General features: G+C 40.8%; 1 protein-coding gene across 1 annotated transcript in view; it reads left to right on the top strand.

The window, feature by feature from the left end:
• KIAA0319L (KIAA0319 like) overlaps positions 1–17,337 on the top strand; it is an 86,766-nt gene that overhangs the window by 46,629 nt on the left and 22,800 nt on the right. The window contains exons 7-11 of the mRNA XM_020983695.2: positions 871–958; positions 3,167–3,259; positions 4,202–4,334; positions 9,742–9,970; positions 11,363–11,486. Of these exons, the coding sequence (XP_020839354.1) occupies positions 871–958; positions 3,167–3,259; positions 4,202–4,334; positions 9,742–9,970; positions 11,363–11,486 (667 nt within the window). The remainder of the gene's footprint in view (positions 1–870; positions 959–3,166; positions 3,260–4,201; positions 4,335–9,741; positions 9,971–11,362; positions 11,487–17,337) is intronic.

Below are 17,337 nucleotides of genomic sequence, written 5' to 3'. Positions count from 1 at the left end.
TCCAGTGGTTTCTTCATTGCCCTGTAAAATGAAATAATACCTTCATGGTCTGGCTGCAAGCTCACCAAACTTTTTAGAAACTTGCCTCCCCTTCCTTTACCAGACTATTTCCTGTTCTGAGATCTAATTCTACCTTTTCCAGCCTCTCTGCCTTTATGTTCTCCATTTGCTTTTCATGGTTTCCCTTCAAACTTTGATCTCTTGAAATCCTTTCTTTACTTCAGACCCAGCTCAGGTCCTACTTTCTGTGGGTTTTTTTTTCTTTCTTCAGCTATAAATAAGTGATTTCTTTCTTTTCTTATCTCTTATGCAAGTATGTCTTTTTCTTTTTTTTTTCCAAGAAGGTAACCTCAAAGACCATCTCCTTTGTACTTTTGTTATTATTTGTTTTGCCTTCTCCCTCCTACTACAGATAAGTTCACAGAAGGCAGGATCAGTCCTATTTTATCTCTGTATCTCCAGCTCCTAACACAGTGTCTTATGTATGTGCCCTTAATAATTGTTTACTGAATTGAATTTGCAGTCCGTTGCTTGGCCTTCTCTTCCCCACTTCTTTTTTCTCATTCTGTGACTAATGCCACAAAGGGTTGCTGAGAATAGTTTTTAGACGTGGCCAGTGCAGGAATGTGTTTTGCTTGACTGTGCATATTTGTTACAAGGGTTTTGTTTTTCTCTTTCTTTTTCAGTGGTCAAAGGGGAGGTTGGAGGGAAAGAAGATAGTTTTTGTTCATTTGAAAAAATAAAGTTTATACAAAATAAGAAATTACATGCTAAAGTCTGGGGCTCAAGGCTTTGTGTTTGGGGATTGTTGTAAATCAGGTTGTTTGTGCTTCGTGATTGTCTAATAAGGCCCTTCCTCTTTCTTTACAGCTCACCCCTGGTCTGTATGAATTCAAAGTGGTTGTACGTGGCCAAAATTCTCACGGGGAGGGATATGTGAATGTGACGGTAAATCCAGGTATGTAGATCCCAATCTTGGGTTGTAAGATTTTAAGAAGGAAGGAAATTTAAGCTTTGGAATGTTTTACAATTTTTATTGTGATTTTATATTTCTGGAAAAGTCTCTGCTTTGACTTTAGCTAAAACAGTCTGCAAGAGAGGGTGGCATTGGTAATATGACCATTGTGCAGAAAGAACCTAGCCCAGCAGTTTTACCAAAGAACTGTTTGGGAGGACTTCTCTAAGCATGCTGTTCTGAGAAAGCACCATATGCTTCAGGAAAATGGCCTGAGAGAGCCAAGAGCCAGAGTCTAAAGAAAAAAAAACCCATCATCTGGCACTGGGGGGATGATCATTTATTTTCCTTCCAGAGATGCAGGACTGTACAGAGAGTTCTTCATGCATCCACCACTGTTCCTCTTTCACTGTAGGAGCCAACCTTTCCTCCTTCAAACAGATTCTTCCTGCAGCTGGCTCGTTAGTGGATCATAGGAAAACTCTTTATGTTCTTCACTCTTGCTTGGCATTTCTAGAAAAATGGGGGCAGAGCAGTGGGGGGAAGATACCGCAGAAGCCAAAACCTATGTTTCAGTGCCTCTTTCAGTGCCACCTTTAACATCCAGATCTTGAAGTTCTTATAACCCTTTCTATTCATTTATTGACAAAGCTAAACAGATTAGAACCTGTTTGTGGGTATTTTATTTTATTCTGGGGATCAATTTTCCTTTCTTGAGCTTTGTAATCAAAGGCCTCTTGCCTTTGATATTCCTTTCACCAATGAGGATTGCAATCGTTTCCATGCCACACTGGGCTTGGAGTCAGGAAACTTATGTTCAAATCCAGCCTCAGACATTTACTAGCTTTGTGGCCCTGGGCAAGTCACTTAATCGTTGTTTGCTTCAGTTTCTTCAACTATATAATGGAGATAATAATAGCACCTATCTCCCAGAGTTGTTGTGAGGCTCAAATGAGATAATATTTGTAAAGCACCTAACCCAGTGCTTGACACATAGTAGGCATTATGTAGCTGCTTATTCCTTATCTTGTGACCTTCTTAAACTTATCTTTTCCATACCCTATCCAAACAATGCATTTGAGGCTTTCCTCTGATTATTCTATATCATTGGCAAGCTCTATTAGTCCTAACGAGATGGGCTGTTATGGCAGCCAGCAATCTGGGTTCATTGAAAGCACCACGTAGGTTCTCAAATGTGACCCAGCCTAATCTCTTCCTTCTTGAATTCTGCGCCCACGTCATTGTTGGCCTATAGCACCTGTTCAGGTGAGAAATATTGATGAAGGAGCTATCACTAAGGAAGCAGAATAAGGCTAAAGAGAGCAGAGGATGATTTATGTTTTTGTCTTGGTATTGAGCCTCTGTGTGCTTAGTTAGGTTGGTCCTCAGACATCAACATCAGACACAGTGTTTTGTGGTCTATAACCAAAGACCTTCCAGCTTTGTAGGGCTTGTCAGAACTTGTGTTCTGATGGTAGGGTCTCTGAGAACCTAGGGTCACCTCCATGACCCATTGAAACTTTGAACCAGGGATTGTCAGCTTTCTCTCCTTGAGCTTGGTACCTTTCCAGACCTCAGTTTAGAAGTTTTAAGCTCTTCATTCTAGGTACTAGGCAGTCTGTGTTTTGCTTGACCAAAAATAGAGCCTGATTGATCATTTACAAAAGAAATGAGAGCACTCCTGGAGTTTACAGCCATTTTAGGGTGGTTGCTATACCAGGCTAATAATTATATCTGCAGAGATAACATCATACCACGTCGTAAGCTATACATGAATTCACTGAGTGCTCGTTGGCAAATTATTCATGGCCTTCCTCATGTACTAAAAAGCATTGTTATAAGAGACCCACTGTAGGCCCACTCTTAGGTGAGTGGAATATCTGCTGCTGGAATATCATTCACACTCTATGTAACCCATAGCAGCACAGTGAGAGGCCTTGGCCTCAGCCTGAAGGGTAGCTAAGTTAGATTTGGATGTGAGCAGGGTTTTTACAGGTTGGTATTCACAGTTTCCTAACCATCCTGGAGAGAAAAAAATTGGATCTCTTAACCTTTAATTACCTGGAAATGGTTTACAGCATCTTTATGCTCTTTGCCCCCTCCCCATTAGACAGGCTTATCAGGCTGTATCATTGGAGTCCAATGGGCTCTTCTTTACTTTACCACAAAGCCCTTGTGTTCTCCTGATGTTATGGGTCATTGTTCTTGCAGAGCCCCATGTGAATCAGCCCCCTGTTGCTGTTGTGTCACCACAATTCCAGGAGATCTCTCTGCCAACTACTTCCACAGTCATTGATGGCAGCCGTAAGTACTTTCCCCAGTGGATGATTCTGCAATCAGCAGTTCCCCCTGTGCTGCCAGAGTCAGTGCCCTGTGGGGGCGAGGCGTGCAGCCCCAGGGCATCACTCTCCGGTGCTGCACAAGGTGGTTAAAGCCCCCAGCCATGGAATTGGAATGGATTAAAGCAACTTGTGTATACCTAGGGGTGGAAAGGCTGCACAGTTACTTAAAATTCTTTTAGTTGGAGTTTCATGATTTTACAAATTTATCTAGTTTGTGTTCCTACCCCTTAAATTGAGAACGTTTTAATGTCACAAGAATTTTTCTCACATAGCAGAGTGAGTACTAGACAAAGATGCAGAAACCTTACCTGAAGAGCTTTCCATACCACTCAGTGGTATTTTATCTTCTCCTAGGGTGACACAGTGTTTTCTTGCCCCTGGAAGTACATTCTGTTGAAGGATGAAGCACAGAGAACTCTTGACCTTCACCATTATTCAGATAGTGTTATAGATCTTTAGGCTATTCATAATATAAACTTGATTGAGTTCCATGAAGATTTTGCTCAGCCTTCCTTTCCTAGTACGTGTGGATTGTTTTGTCACAGCAATCTCTTTAGTCCTTAATGCCACCAACCAACTTTGTCTAGGAGTGCTGTTGGCAGCCCTGAGGCAAAGGTAGAAGGTGGAAGAAAGAGAATAGGAGGAGGGGGAGGAAGAGAGAGAAAAAGGGTGCCATATGGAGAGGGAAGTGGGTAGAAGGCTGCTAGTCATTGCCTTTGGAAGAAGCAGCATTAGACCACAGGTTGCTTGCACCTGTGCTGCAGGGGCAGCTACTTAGACCATCTGAATAATCTCCCATTGCGGGGAGAAAAATACTTTCAAGAGACAGTCTGTAGTTCCTACTCTATATAAGACATATGCAAAGAGAGCACCACGTGTACATGTGAGGTTTCTTTGTGATCAGAAAGCACGGATGATGATAAAATTGTTCGATACCACTGGGAAGAACTGAAGGGGCCCCTGAGAGAAGAAAAAGTATCTGAAGACACAGCCATATTAAAACTGACCAACCTGGTCCCGGGAAATTATACCTTCAGGTAAGTCACAATCTAGTCAGCCAACTCAGGAAAAGGTCAGCAGTAGACTTTGGTTGAAAATACCATCTTAGATTCCATCAGTTTTCTCTGATCCCTGATAAGCCACAAAACCAACATAGATGATCGTTGAAGGCAAAGATCTCCAGCCACTAGATTAGTGTCTACCGGTAGATTTACCTCCAGCCTTAATAAGACTGTTTGCCTCTGCCTTCCCACCCCATACCCCCACCACCCCCATCCCCGCCCCTCTAGCCCCATTTTGCCAGAATTCCTACCAGGGAATATTCAGCTGATAGTGGCCTTCTCCTCTCTTGCTCCATTCAGGTACTTCATTGTCACTCCCAACTCAAGGACTTCATTAACAGCATATTTCTTTACCCTTCTCTCTCTGCTTCTCTCTGTTGTGGCTTTGGAGAAATGAAGCATGGTCAGTCCCCTCCTCACCAGGAAAGTCAGCTAGTATTTAAGGTGGTGGCTTAAGAGACTTTGCACCTCCCATTTAAGACCGTTGGGTTTTTACAGTTCATATTGGCTATGTTTACTTTTTCCTTAAATGTCAGTGAGACCAAATTTGGTTCTTCACATACTGAAACATGCTAATTAATTTGAGATGAGGGGCAGGTTTCCTTTTGGTGCCTCAGTTTCCCTAGCTGCAGAATGGGATTAAATTAGATATTCTCTAGGACTCCTTTTAGCTCTAAAATTCTGTGATTCATTCACCTCTTCCCTTCCTTCACCTTAATTTGCGTAAGAGTAGCATCATTCCTAAACTCTGTAATCAGCTGCTTTTTGGTCATAGTAACTCTGTAGGCAAGCCAGAAGCTGTTTGGTTATAATGGCAGAGAGGGTGGTTAGCTGCTATTTTGCCATCTGTAACTTGCTTTTTCTCTAGTGCAACAGACTAGTGGGATCTGGGGGAAGATCTGTGAAAACAACAGGGAATGAGAAAATTGGCCATAGCTACTGTGGATTTTTCTTCTAAGAGGGGGCATAGTATTAGCTGATTTACATGTGTATATTTGCCATTCCTACAATTTAGAAAAAAATGTCCCTTTCAGAAACATCGTCTCTCAAACCGTAGCTGACAGGGACATTCTATCTAGAAGATTGGTCACCAACTTTCTGTGAGACTTGATCCATTTGTATGTCTTGGCAGTACATCCATTCTTCCATCTATACCATGAAGGCAACCAGGCTTTTTGGCCAAGTATCCACCTTTCTAAGGTGGTATAGTAAGATGATGAAATTTCCTTTCTCTGGCAAGGGCTTTAGCCTCCTTGTAGTCGTCTGAGTTCACAACTTTGGTATCATTCTACCCATAACCATCGTCCCCTCCATATAGCCAATTATTTGTTAAGTCTTAGCTTGTCGGCCTCCATATCACCTCTCCTTACTGTCCCCTTCTCTCTGCTCCCACAGCTGCCACCCTTTCAGGCCCTCCTCACTTCTTATACCATGGGCTCCCTGCTGCAAGTTTCTTCTCCATTCCAGGTCATCATCAAGTGCAGGTCTAATTGTGTCACACCCCTACTCAGTAAATGGCTGCTTATTGCCCCTGGAATCAAATAAGCTCTTTTCTTTGGCACTTAAAGCCATTCACAACCTGGCCCTGACCTTCCTTTATAGCCTTAATAAGCCTTTTCATTTAACACTGCAGTGCAGCCAAACTGGCCTTCTTCTTGTGGCTCATACACAACAGCTGTCCCCCCCCTCCCCCGCCATGCCTGGAATGCAGTTCCTTTTCTCTGTGCTTCTTATGACCCCTAAAAGTCAAGGTTCAGGGGCAGCTAGGTGGCACAGTGGATAGAGTATTAGCCCTGGAGTCAGGAGGACCTGAGTTCAAATCCAGTCTCAGACACTTGACACTAACTAGCTGTGTGACCGTTGGTAAGTCACTTAACGCCAATTGCTTTGTAAAAAAATTAAAATAAAATAAAAATCAAGGTCCACCTTGAGTGCCACCTTTCGCATAGGCCTTTCCTGTTGCCACTCACTACTTGTGCCATCCCCTCAAAATTATCTTGTATTTCTTTGTGTATGTATATGTACAAACATATACATAAGTGTGTACGTGTATATAGAGACAACACGTGTGTTTATATGGGGAGACTGTGTATGCGCATGCGCACGCACACACACACACACACACACACACACACACACACAGAGTCTCCCCTTGCTAAGCTTTAAGCTCCTCAAGAGAAGGTCTGTTTCTCTAACTTTTTTCGTGGACTGTTCAGTTAAAAGGTACAGCATAAGTAAGAGACCTTATTCCTCATTGCTTACATTTGTCTGGCTTGATATCTGTTACTTGTTTTTTGTTTTTGTTTTTGTTTTTAATTATGAACTAAACAATCACCAAACATTCCAGTATACAAATAGTAATGTCAAAGGTATAAGAATTAAGAGTTATTCCCCAATCGATAAATGGTCAAAGGATATGAACAGGCAGTTTTCTGATGAAGAAATCAAAACAATTTGTAGTCATATGAAAACATGCTCTAAATCATTATTGACTAGAGAAATGCAAATTAAAGCAAACTTGAGATATCATTTTACATCTATCAGATTGGCTAAAATGATTAAAAGGGAAAGCGACAAATGTTGGAGGGGATGTAGAAAAATTGGGACACTAATTCACTGTTGGTGGAATTGTGAACTGATCCAACCATTTTGGTGAGCAATCTGGAATTATGCCCAAAGAGTTATGAAATTGTGTGTACCCTTTGACTCAGCAATACCACTGTTTCCCAAGATGATCAAGGAAAAAGGAAAAGAACCTATATGTTCTCAAATGTGTACAGCAGCTCTATTTCTGGTGGCAAAGAGCTGGAAATTGTAGGGATGTCCATCAGTTGGGGAATGGCTGAATAAGTTGTGGTATGATTGTGATAAGCACTATTGTGCTAAGAAATGACGAGCTCAGTGATCCTAGAAAAACATTATAGACTTACACAAAATAGCAAAGAGCAAAATGAACAGAACCAAGAGAACATTGTATACAGTAACAACATTATTGTTTTAAGAACAACTTTGATTTTGACTATTATAAATATCCAAATTAATGGGCAGCTAGATGACACAGTGGATAGAGCACCAGCCCTGGAGTCAGGAGGACCTGAATTCAAATCTGACCTCAGACACTTGACACTTACTAGCTGTGTGACCCTGGGCAAGTCACTTAACCCCATTGCCTAGCTAAAAAGAAAAAAATAAATATCCAAATTAAACTACAAAGGACATATGAAGGAAAACACTATCTGCCTCCAGAGAAAGAATTGATAAATAGAAGTATGTATGGAATGGTTTTACACATACACATACATATTTGTGCCTGCTCTAGAGTGGGGAAGGAAGATGAAAGAAAAAAAATTACATGATACCTTTATTGTGTATTTAAGAGTAATAGCAAGTTGTATACAGTAGATTTGCAGTTTAATGTACAGTCATCTTTTTTTCTATTCTACTATGTTATGGAAATGCTTGATTTATTTCTTAAGTTCAGAATAAAATATAATTAAAAAAAACCAAATAACAATGGAAAAGATTGTATATGAAACCATGAACTTCTGTTGTGTAGTTTGGCTTTTATTTTTATTTGTATTTATTTTCATTTTTTATTAATTTATTTTGATTTATCAATAATCACTTCCATATGCTTTTGAGTTTAAAATTTTTCTTCCCCTTCCTCCCCACCATCCTCCCCAAGACGGTGCACAATCTGATATAGGCTATACATTTACATTTCTATTAAACATATTTTCACATTAGTGATGTTGTAGGTAAAAATTAAAACCAATAGGAGGAACCATCAAAAAGAGGAAACAAAACTCAACAGAAGAGAAAAAAAATAGCAATTCAACTTCCATAGTTCCTTCTTTGGATGTGGATAGCATTTTCCATCTCAAGGCCTCTGGAGATGTCTTAGATTCTTGTATTGCTGGGAAGGGTTAAGTTTATCAATATTAGTCATCGCCCACCGTGGCTGTTATTGTGTACAACGTTCTCTTGGTTCTGCTCACTTCACTCAGCATCAGACCATACAAGTCTTTCCAGGTTTTTCTGAAGTCAGCCTGTTCATCATTTCTTATAGCACAGTAGTATTCCATCACATTCATATAACATAACTTGCTCAGCCATTCTCCAATTGATGGGGCATCCTCTCAATTTCCAATTCTTTTTGGCTTTTATTTTTAAGTATGTATTAAATTTAACAACGTAGTGACAAAATTGCTCCATTCATGTCCCCTTCTTCATTTCCTTTTTGTTTCAATTCGGGAGTTCTTCATCTGGGATCCATGAACTTTTTTTATAACTATATTACAATATGATTTTCCTATATTTCATATATTTCATAACTACATTATAATGTGATTCTTTTCCTTTGTAATTCTGTGTATTTTATTTTATGCATTTAAAAACAGTCTGAGAATAGGTGTCACCAAACTGTCAAAGGGGTCCAAGATACAAAAAGGTTAAGAACCTCTGGTTTAACTGATGTCTTTTCTGTCTGTCTTATTTTCTGTCTTGCTTTTCCATCATTTCTTACTAACTAAGCACATAGAAACTCTTCTTGTAGCAGAGTCAGGCAAAGCCAAGGAGCACACTAACTGGGCCTTCAAGTATTGTCCCGCTTATCTAAGCCACAGCCTCTTCCTCTCCAGTCTTCTGAAGCCACACTTGGCCACTACGTCTTTCAGAGAGGCTTTTACTTTATGTTATTCTGGTCATCCTGAAAACTGTTCTCCCTTTATCAAATGTCTTTTGCTCAACTGGTTTTCTTTGTTATAAGAGAAGGTTAAATTCAGAAGTTCTGAAGTGCAGAACCATTGTTTATCCAAAAATGACCATGATGCAAAGCAAAAATCAATACAATTTTGTTAAAAACTTCATTCCTGTGAATTATATTTCAAACAAGCTAACTAGTCATTGTTGAGTTGCTGTGGGAGGGAATTCCCTTTTGTGCCGAGCACTTGTCTCTGCTGAGTGGGCCTCTCCTCTTCTGTTCCAGTCCATCAGCAAGCCTTTATTTAGCACTTATTGTGTCCAGAGCACTGGGCAAGGCACTGGTCTCTTACCTTCTGGCTCTTATTTTTGTCTGAGGACTTTTATAAAATGTATACATCGTATTAAGGAAACAATATGGAGCCCTGCTGTGTCATGTCCTTTCCTTGAAGCTTTGTTTCTTCTGGTTTTTCTGAAAAGAACATAGAGATAAGAATGGGCCTTTCCCTCTATACCTGAGCTTTATCTCTTTGTTCTCCCAAGTGGCTGAGGCCACAAGAGTCTTTTCTGATACTGTCATGAGCTTCCTATGCCTTGAATTTTAAATCCCACAGTGGTTCCCCTCTCACCCAAAGCCCACTTCTGATTCTTGTGCCCTTTTCTCCTTCCTCCTGGTTGGCAGCCTGACAGTGGTGGATTCATTTGGAGCCAGCAGTTCAACCACCGCCAGCCTGACTGTGAACAAGGCAGTGGATTACCCTCCTGTGGCTAATGCAGGCCCCAACCAAGTGATTACACTTCCTCAGAACTCCATCACCCTGTATGGGAATCAGAGCACCGATGACCATGGCATTGCCAGCTATGAGTGGTCTCTCAGCCCAAGCAGCAAAGGGAAGGTTGTGGACATGCAGGTAGGAGTGGCCACAACCTATCCACAGAGCATTTCCAAGAACTGTTCAATTATATTTGCTACTGTTCATTTAAAAGTCCTTTTTGTATACAGAAACATATTCCTCCCCTCCTTTTTTTTAACAACCGCCTGAGAGGTTGTGGTGTCTTTTAATTGCATGTGAACATAAATTTATAATCAGAAGATAATCAGGTTTGGAAGAGAAAAGTAAGAGAGGAATCCTCACCAAGCTGAAAGTATCTCCTGCCTCATCAAATTTTCCTTGATCACTTGGGTATTCTCTTTTGCGCTTTTCACATCTTACATATTTTACTTATGTAAATATGTCATGTCCTATCTCCTCCCCCACCCTGCCCATACTATAAGCTCCTTAAGGACAGAACCTGAGTTATTTTCTTCTTTGTTTCCATAGTGCCAAGCAAAGAACCTAGCACATTGAGATAAGTCTGCTCTGTCTTGTAAGTGAATGGTGACTTTTTTTTTTGAATGGTGACTTTTTAAAGAGTATCCACCTAGAAGGGAGAGAGCAGATTTATTCTCTCTGTTTCCAGAAGCTAGGGCTAGAGAAGGGAGTAGTTAAAAATTACAAGGAAGCATATTTTGGCTCAGTATGAGAAAAAGCATTCCAACATAGAGATGTCCAACGAGGGAGCAACTTGTTGCTTACTGAAATAGTGGTGATCTTCTTGTCACTGGAAGTTACCATCACAGATGGTAGAGAGTACACACACATAGGAAGCAGAAAGCCAGACTAAGTAGCCTACCAGGTCCCTTCCAACTGTAAGATTCGGCTGGGCGTTTGTGAAGGCTCAGGGAAGGATGATGAAGAGAACAAAGGGACATGAACCTCGCCAGCTGGCTCTGGTTATTTAGCACTATTTTTCTGCTGTTGCCAATCTTGAACAAATCCATGAAATGATGATACAGTACACACACGGAATTGGGAGGTGTTGTTGGTGTTTTGTTCTGAAAGCTTTGTTGGGAGCATGATCAGTCTGTCCTCAGTGAAAGGGGAGGGCTTTTATAAAAAGCATGTTTTTACATTTACCTTAATATTTGTGGTGGTCTTTCTGATTTGAATATTTTCCCTCTTTGCACATATCCTCAAACCCCTTATTGTAGCTGAGCTCTTCCTCTGCCTCAGGAAAGCTGAGACTTTATTCAAAGCTATGTTGGTATTGAAGAAGTCAGGAACTCTACTTATGGATAGGAAGTTTGGGGCCAGATGATCCCCAAATGTTTGAGTTTACTGTTTATAATTTAATTAGTAGGCACAGCCTTGATAATAGATAAAATCTAGGAAATTGGGTGAGTGATTTCCATCAGAGTAGGAATTGTTGTCATGTTAATAGTTGGAGATCCCACTTTTCCATGTGTTTATATTTATACAAAGGGTGTGAGAACCCCAGCCCTGCAACTTTCTGCAATGCAAGAAGGAGACTACACCTATCAGCTCACGGTGACTGATACAGCAGGACACCAAGCCACCACAGAGGTCATTGTCATTGTCCAGCCAGGTAAGTGATGATTTCATATCCAGACTCTTCCTCTTACCTGTTGCTTAGAGAGTAGTTCTGTACAGCCTATTCCCACTTCTAAAAAAAAAATTGGCATTGGTAGTGGAGTCGGTAGTGTCTGTTTTATGAACAAAGGAGAGGGCATGTGCATTTGTGGGTGGGGGCTGTTGGGGGAGGGCAGGTTGTTGGTTTCTGGACATAGCTCCTTCATCATAGGAGAAAGTCTCTCTCCTTCAAACCCATTCAGAGAGATTTGGGTTGCATGAGGACTGAGTACAAGTTGGTCCACAGAAACCTTGGGTCCTCGACTCATCCCTCTCCTCACTCCGCTATATCCAACTTGTCACCAGGTCTTCGTGGTTTTGTCCTTCCCAGCATCTCCAACACTCACAGCTGTCATAATCATTGCAGCTGATGTTTATACAAGGCTTCACCACAAAGGGCTTTAAAGACACAACAGCACTTTAAAGTGACTGGTTGTTTGATCCTCACAACAACCTTGTGAGGCATGTGATACGAGCATTATGTTTCACAGACTTACTTTGAGAGTATTCAGCTAGTCACTGGCAAAGCCAGGAATAAAGCCAGGTCTTCTGGCTTCAGAGGGAGGCAGTGTGGTACAGTAGAAAGAGCACTGACCCTTTAGGCAAGAACCTGAGTTCAGATCCCACCTCTCATGCATACAACCTCTGGGACTTGGAAGAAAATCATTTAACTCTCCTGGGCTCTGTTTCCTCATCTGTGAAACAGGGGATTTGGACTACAGTGGTATCCAAAGTAACTGAGAAAAAATAAGAAAAATTAAATTTGCTGACTGTCGTAGGCAATAAACCTTACATCTTTCTTTATCTTTAAAAAACCTTTTTAATATGCAACATATCTTCTTGCTATAGTCAATTCTTCTACACAGTTTGGCACTGAGTTCACAAGATTTCAACACATTCTTTAATTTTCCTTGAGTGCATATTTATTATATTGGATATTAATGAATGAGTACAGCATTTACTAAGTGTTTACTGTGTGCTAAGCCCTGGGGATATAGATAGTAAAGTCAGATCATCCGTTTTTTCCAGGAGCTCGTATTCTGATGGGAAGAGAACTCATATAAAAGGTTTCAGCTGCAAGTCAGGCAGAAAAGTCTGATGGTCCTTAGGGTGGTCATGCCTCTTCTTTCATGTCATTTCCACTGATAACCATATTGGTTCTTGATGTTGGACAGTGCCAAGGATTTTGGTGACAAGAACTCTTCTTTCTGGGTCTTCAGCAGCTTTGGCCACAGCTTCTGCAGGAGCTGTTGCCAGGCTGCATCTGCTCAGGGGTAGCCTCCCAGGATGATGGCTGAGGACACCTGGGCCGAAAGCCCTTCCCTTCCTAGGGCTCTTGGATTAAAGGTCCTGGGCTGTCTCCATTAGAGTATGAAGGGAGATGGTGGTGGTGGCCTGACCTGCCTGGCACATGCTGCCTCCTGTCTGTCTCTCAGCTTACCTTACTGCTGCACCTAGACTGGCTTGCTGGCCCTGTGGGATAGCAACTCGTTGGCAGGTGGTAGGGGAGGCTGACCTTTTCTCCCAGGAGAGCTGGTCCAAAAGCAAGGCCGCTAGTCTGGAGATGCCGCCATTTCCAGAACTCCTGTGCTTGTCTGCCTATTGGCAACAGTTCACTAGCAGTTATTCCAGGTAGTGATGAGAAAAGTGATCCCCTTCTTCACCATGATTTCTCATTGTAATTATTATTGTGTGCCCTTAATGAACAATCTGTTTTTCCAATCCAGCCTTGTTTATAGTGCATAGGTTTTCAACAGGGTTTATGTGAGGCAAGTGCCAAGCCATTGAAGCATGTTTATTTCTATCTCTTGGATAAAGTTCTTAATATTTCTTGATGTGTGATGTAGTACAAGGTTGCCTTGTCATCTTCTTTTAGGAATTTCTATAATTCTGGAACAACTATGCTTTTCAGTATATCATCATTTTTATCAGAGTTCATCAGTCCTTCAGTGGGCATAAGACTTCTCCTTGCTAAGGCAAACTCATCTGCATGGACATTTCATCTTCTCCAGCAGATTGCTCTCTCTATCATCCCTACTCTCTCACTAATCTTCAGTCTCTCCCTGTCTATTTCCCTATTGCCTGTAAACATGCCCATGGCTCCTCCATCCTCAAAAAACCCTTATTTGATCCTTCCATCCCTGTTAATTATCATCCCATATCCCTCCCCCACTTTTATGGCTAAACTCCTTGAGAAGGCTATCTATCATCATTGCTTTCACTTTCTTTCCTCACACTCTCTTCTTAACTCTCTAAAGACTGACTTCCAACCTTACCATTCAATTAAAACTGCACTCTCTAAAGTTACCTGTGATTTCTTAATTGCCAAATCTAATAGCTTTTTCTCAATCCTCATTTTTCTTGACCTCTCTGCAGCTTTTGACACTGTCAGTCATTTTCTCCTTGATATTCTCATCACCCTAGGTTTTTGTGATACCAGTCCCTCCAAGTTTTCCTCCTACCCATCTGATTACTCAGTCTCCTTTGCTGGATCTTCAACCAGGTCGTACTTGTTAACTGTGCATGTCCCCCAAGACTCTGTCTTCTCCTATCTCTTTACTGTTTCACTTGGTGATCTCATCAGCTCCCATAGATTCAATTATCATTTCTCTGCTGATGGCTCTCAAATCTATCTGTTCAGCCTGAACCTCTCTTCTAACTTCCAGACTCATATCTCCAACTGCCTAGTGGATATTTCAGACTGGATGTCCTGTAGACATTTTAAACTCAACATGTCCAAAACTGAACTCTTAATTTTTTCCCAAAATCCTTCCCGCATGCCTAACCTTCCTAATACTGTTAGGATACCACTATCACCCTAGTCACCTAGACTTGCAACCTGTGTGTCATCCTCACCTTCACTCTTAAATCTCCAGTTGTCTTTCAGACATCTCAAACTGTATGTCCCACATATACCTTAGACTCAGCATGTCCAGTCCTGCATTCCCTTTCTCCCCAGGCCTTCCCCTCCATCCTAACTTTGCTTGTACTGTCTAGGGCACCACCATCCTTCTGGTCACCAAAGCTCATAACTTAGGAGTCATCCTTGACTCTTCATTCTCACTTCCCTCCTCTCACCATATCCATTCTGTTGCCAAGGCCTGTTGATTCTTCCTTTGTACATGCCCACTTTTCTCCTCTGACATTACCACTACCTGGTGCAAGCCCTCATCACCTTATGCCTAGACTATTGCCTGCTGATTTGTCTCCCTGCCTCAAGTCTCTGTCTACTCTAGTTCATTCTCCTCTCAACTGTTAGATTGTATCCCTAAAGCCCATATTGTCCTTTACCTCTTCTCTCTCTACCCCCCCCATCCCCATTCAATAAACTCCAAAGGCTTCTTATTGCCTCCAGGATCAAATAGGAAATTCTCTTGTTTGGTGTTCGAAGTCCTTCAAAACCTGGCCCCTCCTACCTTTCTAATCATCTACTACTTTGCTCCTACCCACGTACTCTGTGATCCAATGATACTGGCTTCCTAGCTATTTCACAAACAAGACCAGCCATCTCTTGGCTTCAGGCATTTTTTCTGGTTGTCCTCCATGCCTGTAATGTTCTACCTTCTTATCTCCATTTATTGACCTTCCTGGCTTCCTTTGAATCCCAGCTAAAATCCCACTTTCTACAGGAACCCTTTCCAGATCTGTCTTATTTCTAGTATCTTCCCTCTGAATATCTCCAGTTTATCCTGTCTCTGTCTTATTTGTACATGGTTTGCATATGGTCTCCTCCATTAGACTGTAAACTACTTGAGGCTAAGAACTTTTTTTTCCTTTTCTTTGTATTTGTATCAACAGCACTTAGCCCAGTGCCTAGCAATTTCTTAATAAATACACGTTGACTTAGTACTGCAAGTAAAAAGTCCTCCAAATATTCTTTTTGGGTGGATGTCTTACATTTTGATGAAGATGCCAGGATCTCACAGGTTTACTTTGACTTCCTTCAAAATTGTATTTTTATTCTGAACTTAAATACCAATACATAGAACAGAAAAATAATTGGAGATCTCTGTTATAAACAGCTTGCTTTTATTTTTTAAGTATATAATAAGATCAACAAGCGTATAGCTTTCAAAGCTGTCCTGCTTTTTTGTACCTTCTCTTCTGTTCTTTTCTGGCCTTCTTTCTCTTCTCTTCTTTGCATTTTTTTAGAGGTGCATTTTTTGAAGTGGGAGCTGCCCTTTCCTCCCTCATCCTTCCATTCCACTCATTGGGGAAAAAAGGAAGTACAAAGCCTTTGTAAAAAAAAAAGTGTGTGTTTGTGTGTGTGTAATCCAGCAAAACAAATTTCCACATTGGTTATGTCCAACCAAATATATTTGTCTTGTTCTGCATCTCTCTCTAAAGAGGACAGCTTGCTTCATCATTCCTCTGGTAAAAACTTAGAGTCAGCTGAATGGTGTAGTGAGTAGAACATTGAGCTTAGAGTTAGGAAGATCTGAGTTCAAATTCAGCCTCAGATGCTTACTAGCTCTATGACCCTAGGCAAGTTATTTAACCTCTATTTTTCTTGTTTTCCTCAACTATAAAATGGGGATGATAATAGCACCTACCTCTCAGGGTTGTTGTGAGAATCAAATTTGTAAAACACTTAGCACAGTGCATGGCACAAAGTAGGTGCTTAATGAATGTTTATGTCTTTCCTTCCTCTGGAATCATGGTTGGTCATTGATCCAGAGTTCCTAAGTCTTTCAAAGTGTTTTTGTTTATTTTTACAATATTGTTATGATTGTATAACTTGTTCTTATCATACTCACTTCACTCTGCATCAGCTCATATGGGTCTTCCCAAGTTTCTCTGAAACTATTCATTTCATCATTTCTTCTAACACAATAATATCCCATTGCATTCATATACCATAACTGGTTTAGCCATTACCCAGTAGATAGGCACTCCCTTGGGTTCTAGTTCTTTGCTTCTACAAAAAGAGCTGCTATAAATAATATTGTACATATAGTTCCTTTTTCCTCTTTCTTTGATCTCCTTGGGGTTTATGCCTAGTAAATATAGCTGAGTCAAAGCACTTTGTACATTTCAGTCGTTTTCCAGTCATGCCCGACTCTTCATGACCCCTTTTTGGGTTTTCTTGGCAGAGATTCTGAAGTGGTTTGCCATTTCCTTTTCCAGCTCATTTTATAGATGAGGAAACTAAGGCAAACAGGGCTAAGCAACTTGTCCAGGGTCACACAGCCAGTAAGTGTCTGAGGCCAGATTTGAACTCAGGAAGATAAGTCTTCTGACTCCAGGCCTGGTGCTTTATCTTCTGTGCCACCTAGCTGCCCATAGGATATAGTAAGCATTTAATAAATGTTTCATTCAAAAAAAAAATAGGGGCAGCTAGGTGGCACAGTGGATAGAGCACCGGCCCTGAAGTCAGGAGGACCTGAGTTTAGGTCCAGCCTCAGACCAAACACTTAACACTTACTAGGTGTGTGACCCTGGGCAAGTCACTTGACCCTAATTGCCTAAAAATAAATAAATAAATGAATGAATTAATGAATGAATGAATGAATGAATGAATAAAGAAAGAAAGAAAGTGTTTCATTCGTTAGTTCAAAAGGTATGCACAGTTTAATGACTTTAGGGGCATAATTCCAAATTGCTTTCCAGAGTAGCTATACTAATTCACAGCTAAGTCAACAGTACCTTAATGGGCTTTTTTTTTCCTACAGCCCTTCCAACAATCTTTATTTTCCTTTTTTTGGTCAACTTTGCCAATATAAAACTCATGAAGACTTCTGACAACAGTTTTGTTTTATCTTTTAATTAAAAAAATGACCTTTGTCAATAAAAATTACTTTTTTCCA

Source organism: Phascolarctos cinereus, unplaced genomic scaffold, assembly GCF_003287225.1.
Source record: "Phascolarctos cinereus isolate Bilbo 61053 unplaced genomic scaffold, phaCin_HiC Scaffold_726;HRSCAF=1367, whole genome shotgun sequence".
Lineage (NCBI taxonomy): Eukaryota > Metazoa > Chordata > Mammalia > Diprotodontia > Phascolarctidae > Phascolarctos > Phascolarctos cinereus.
The sequence above is the reverse complement of the archived record's forward strand: the minus strand, read 5'-3'. Positions and strand labels throughout refer to the sequence as shown.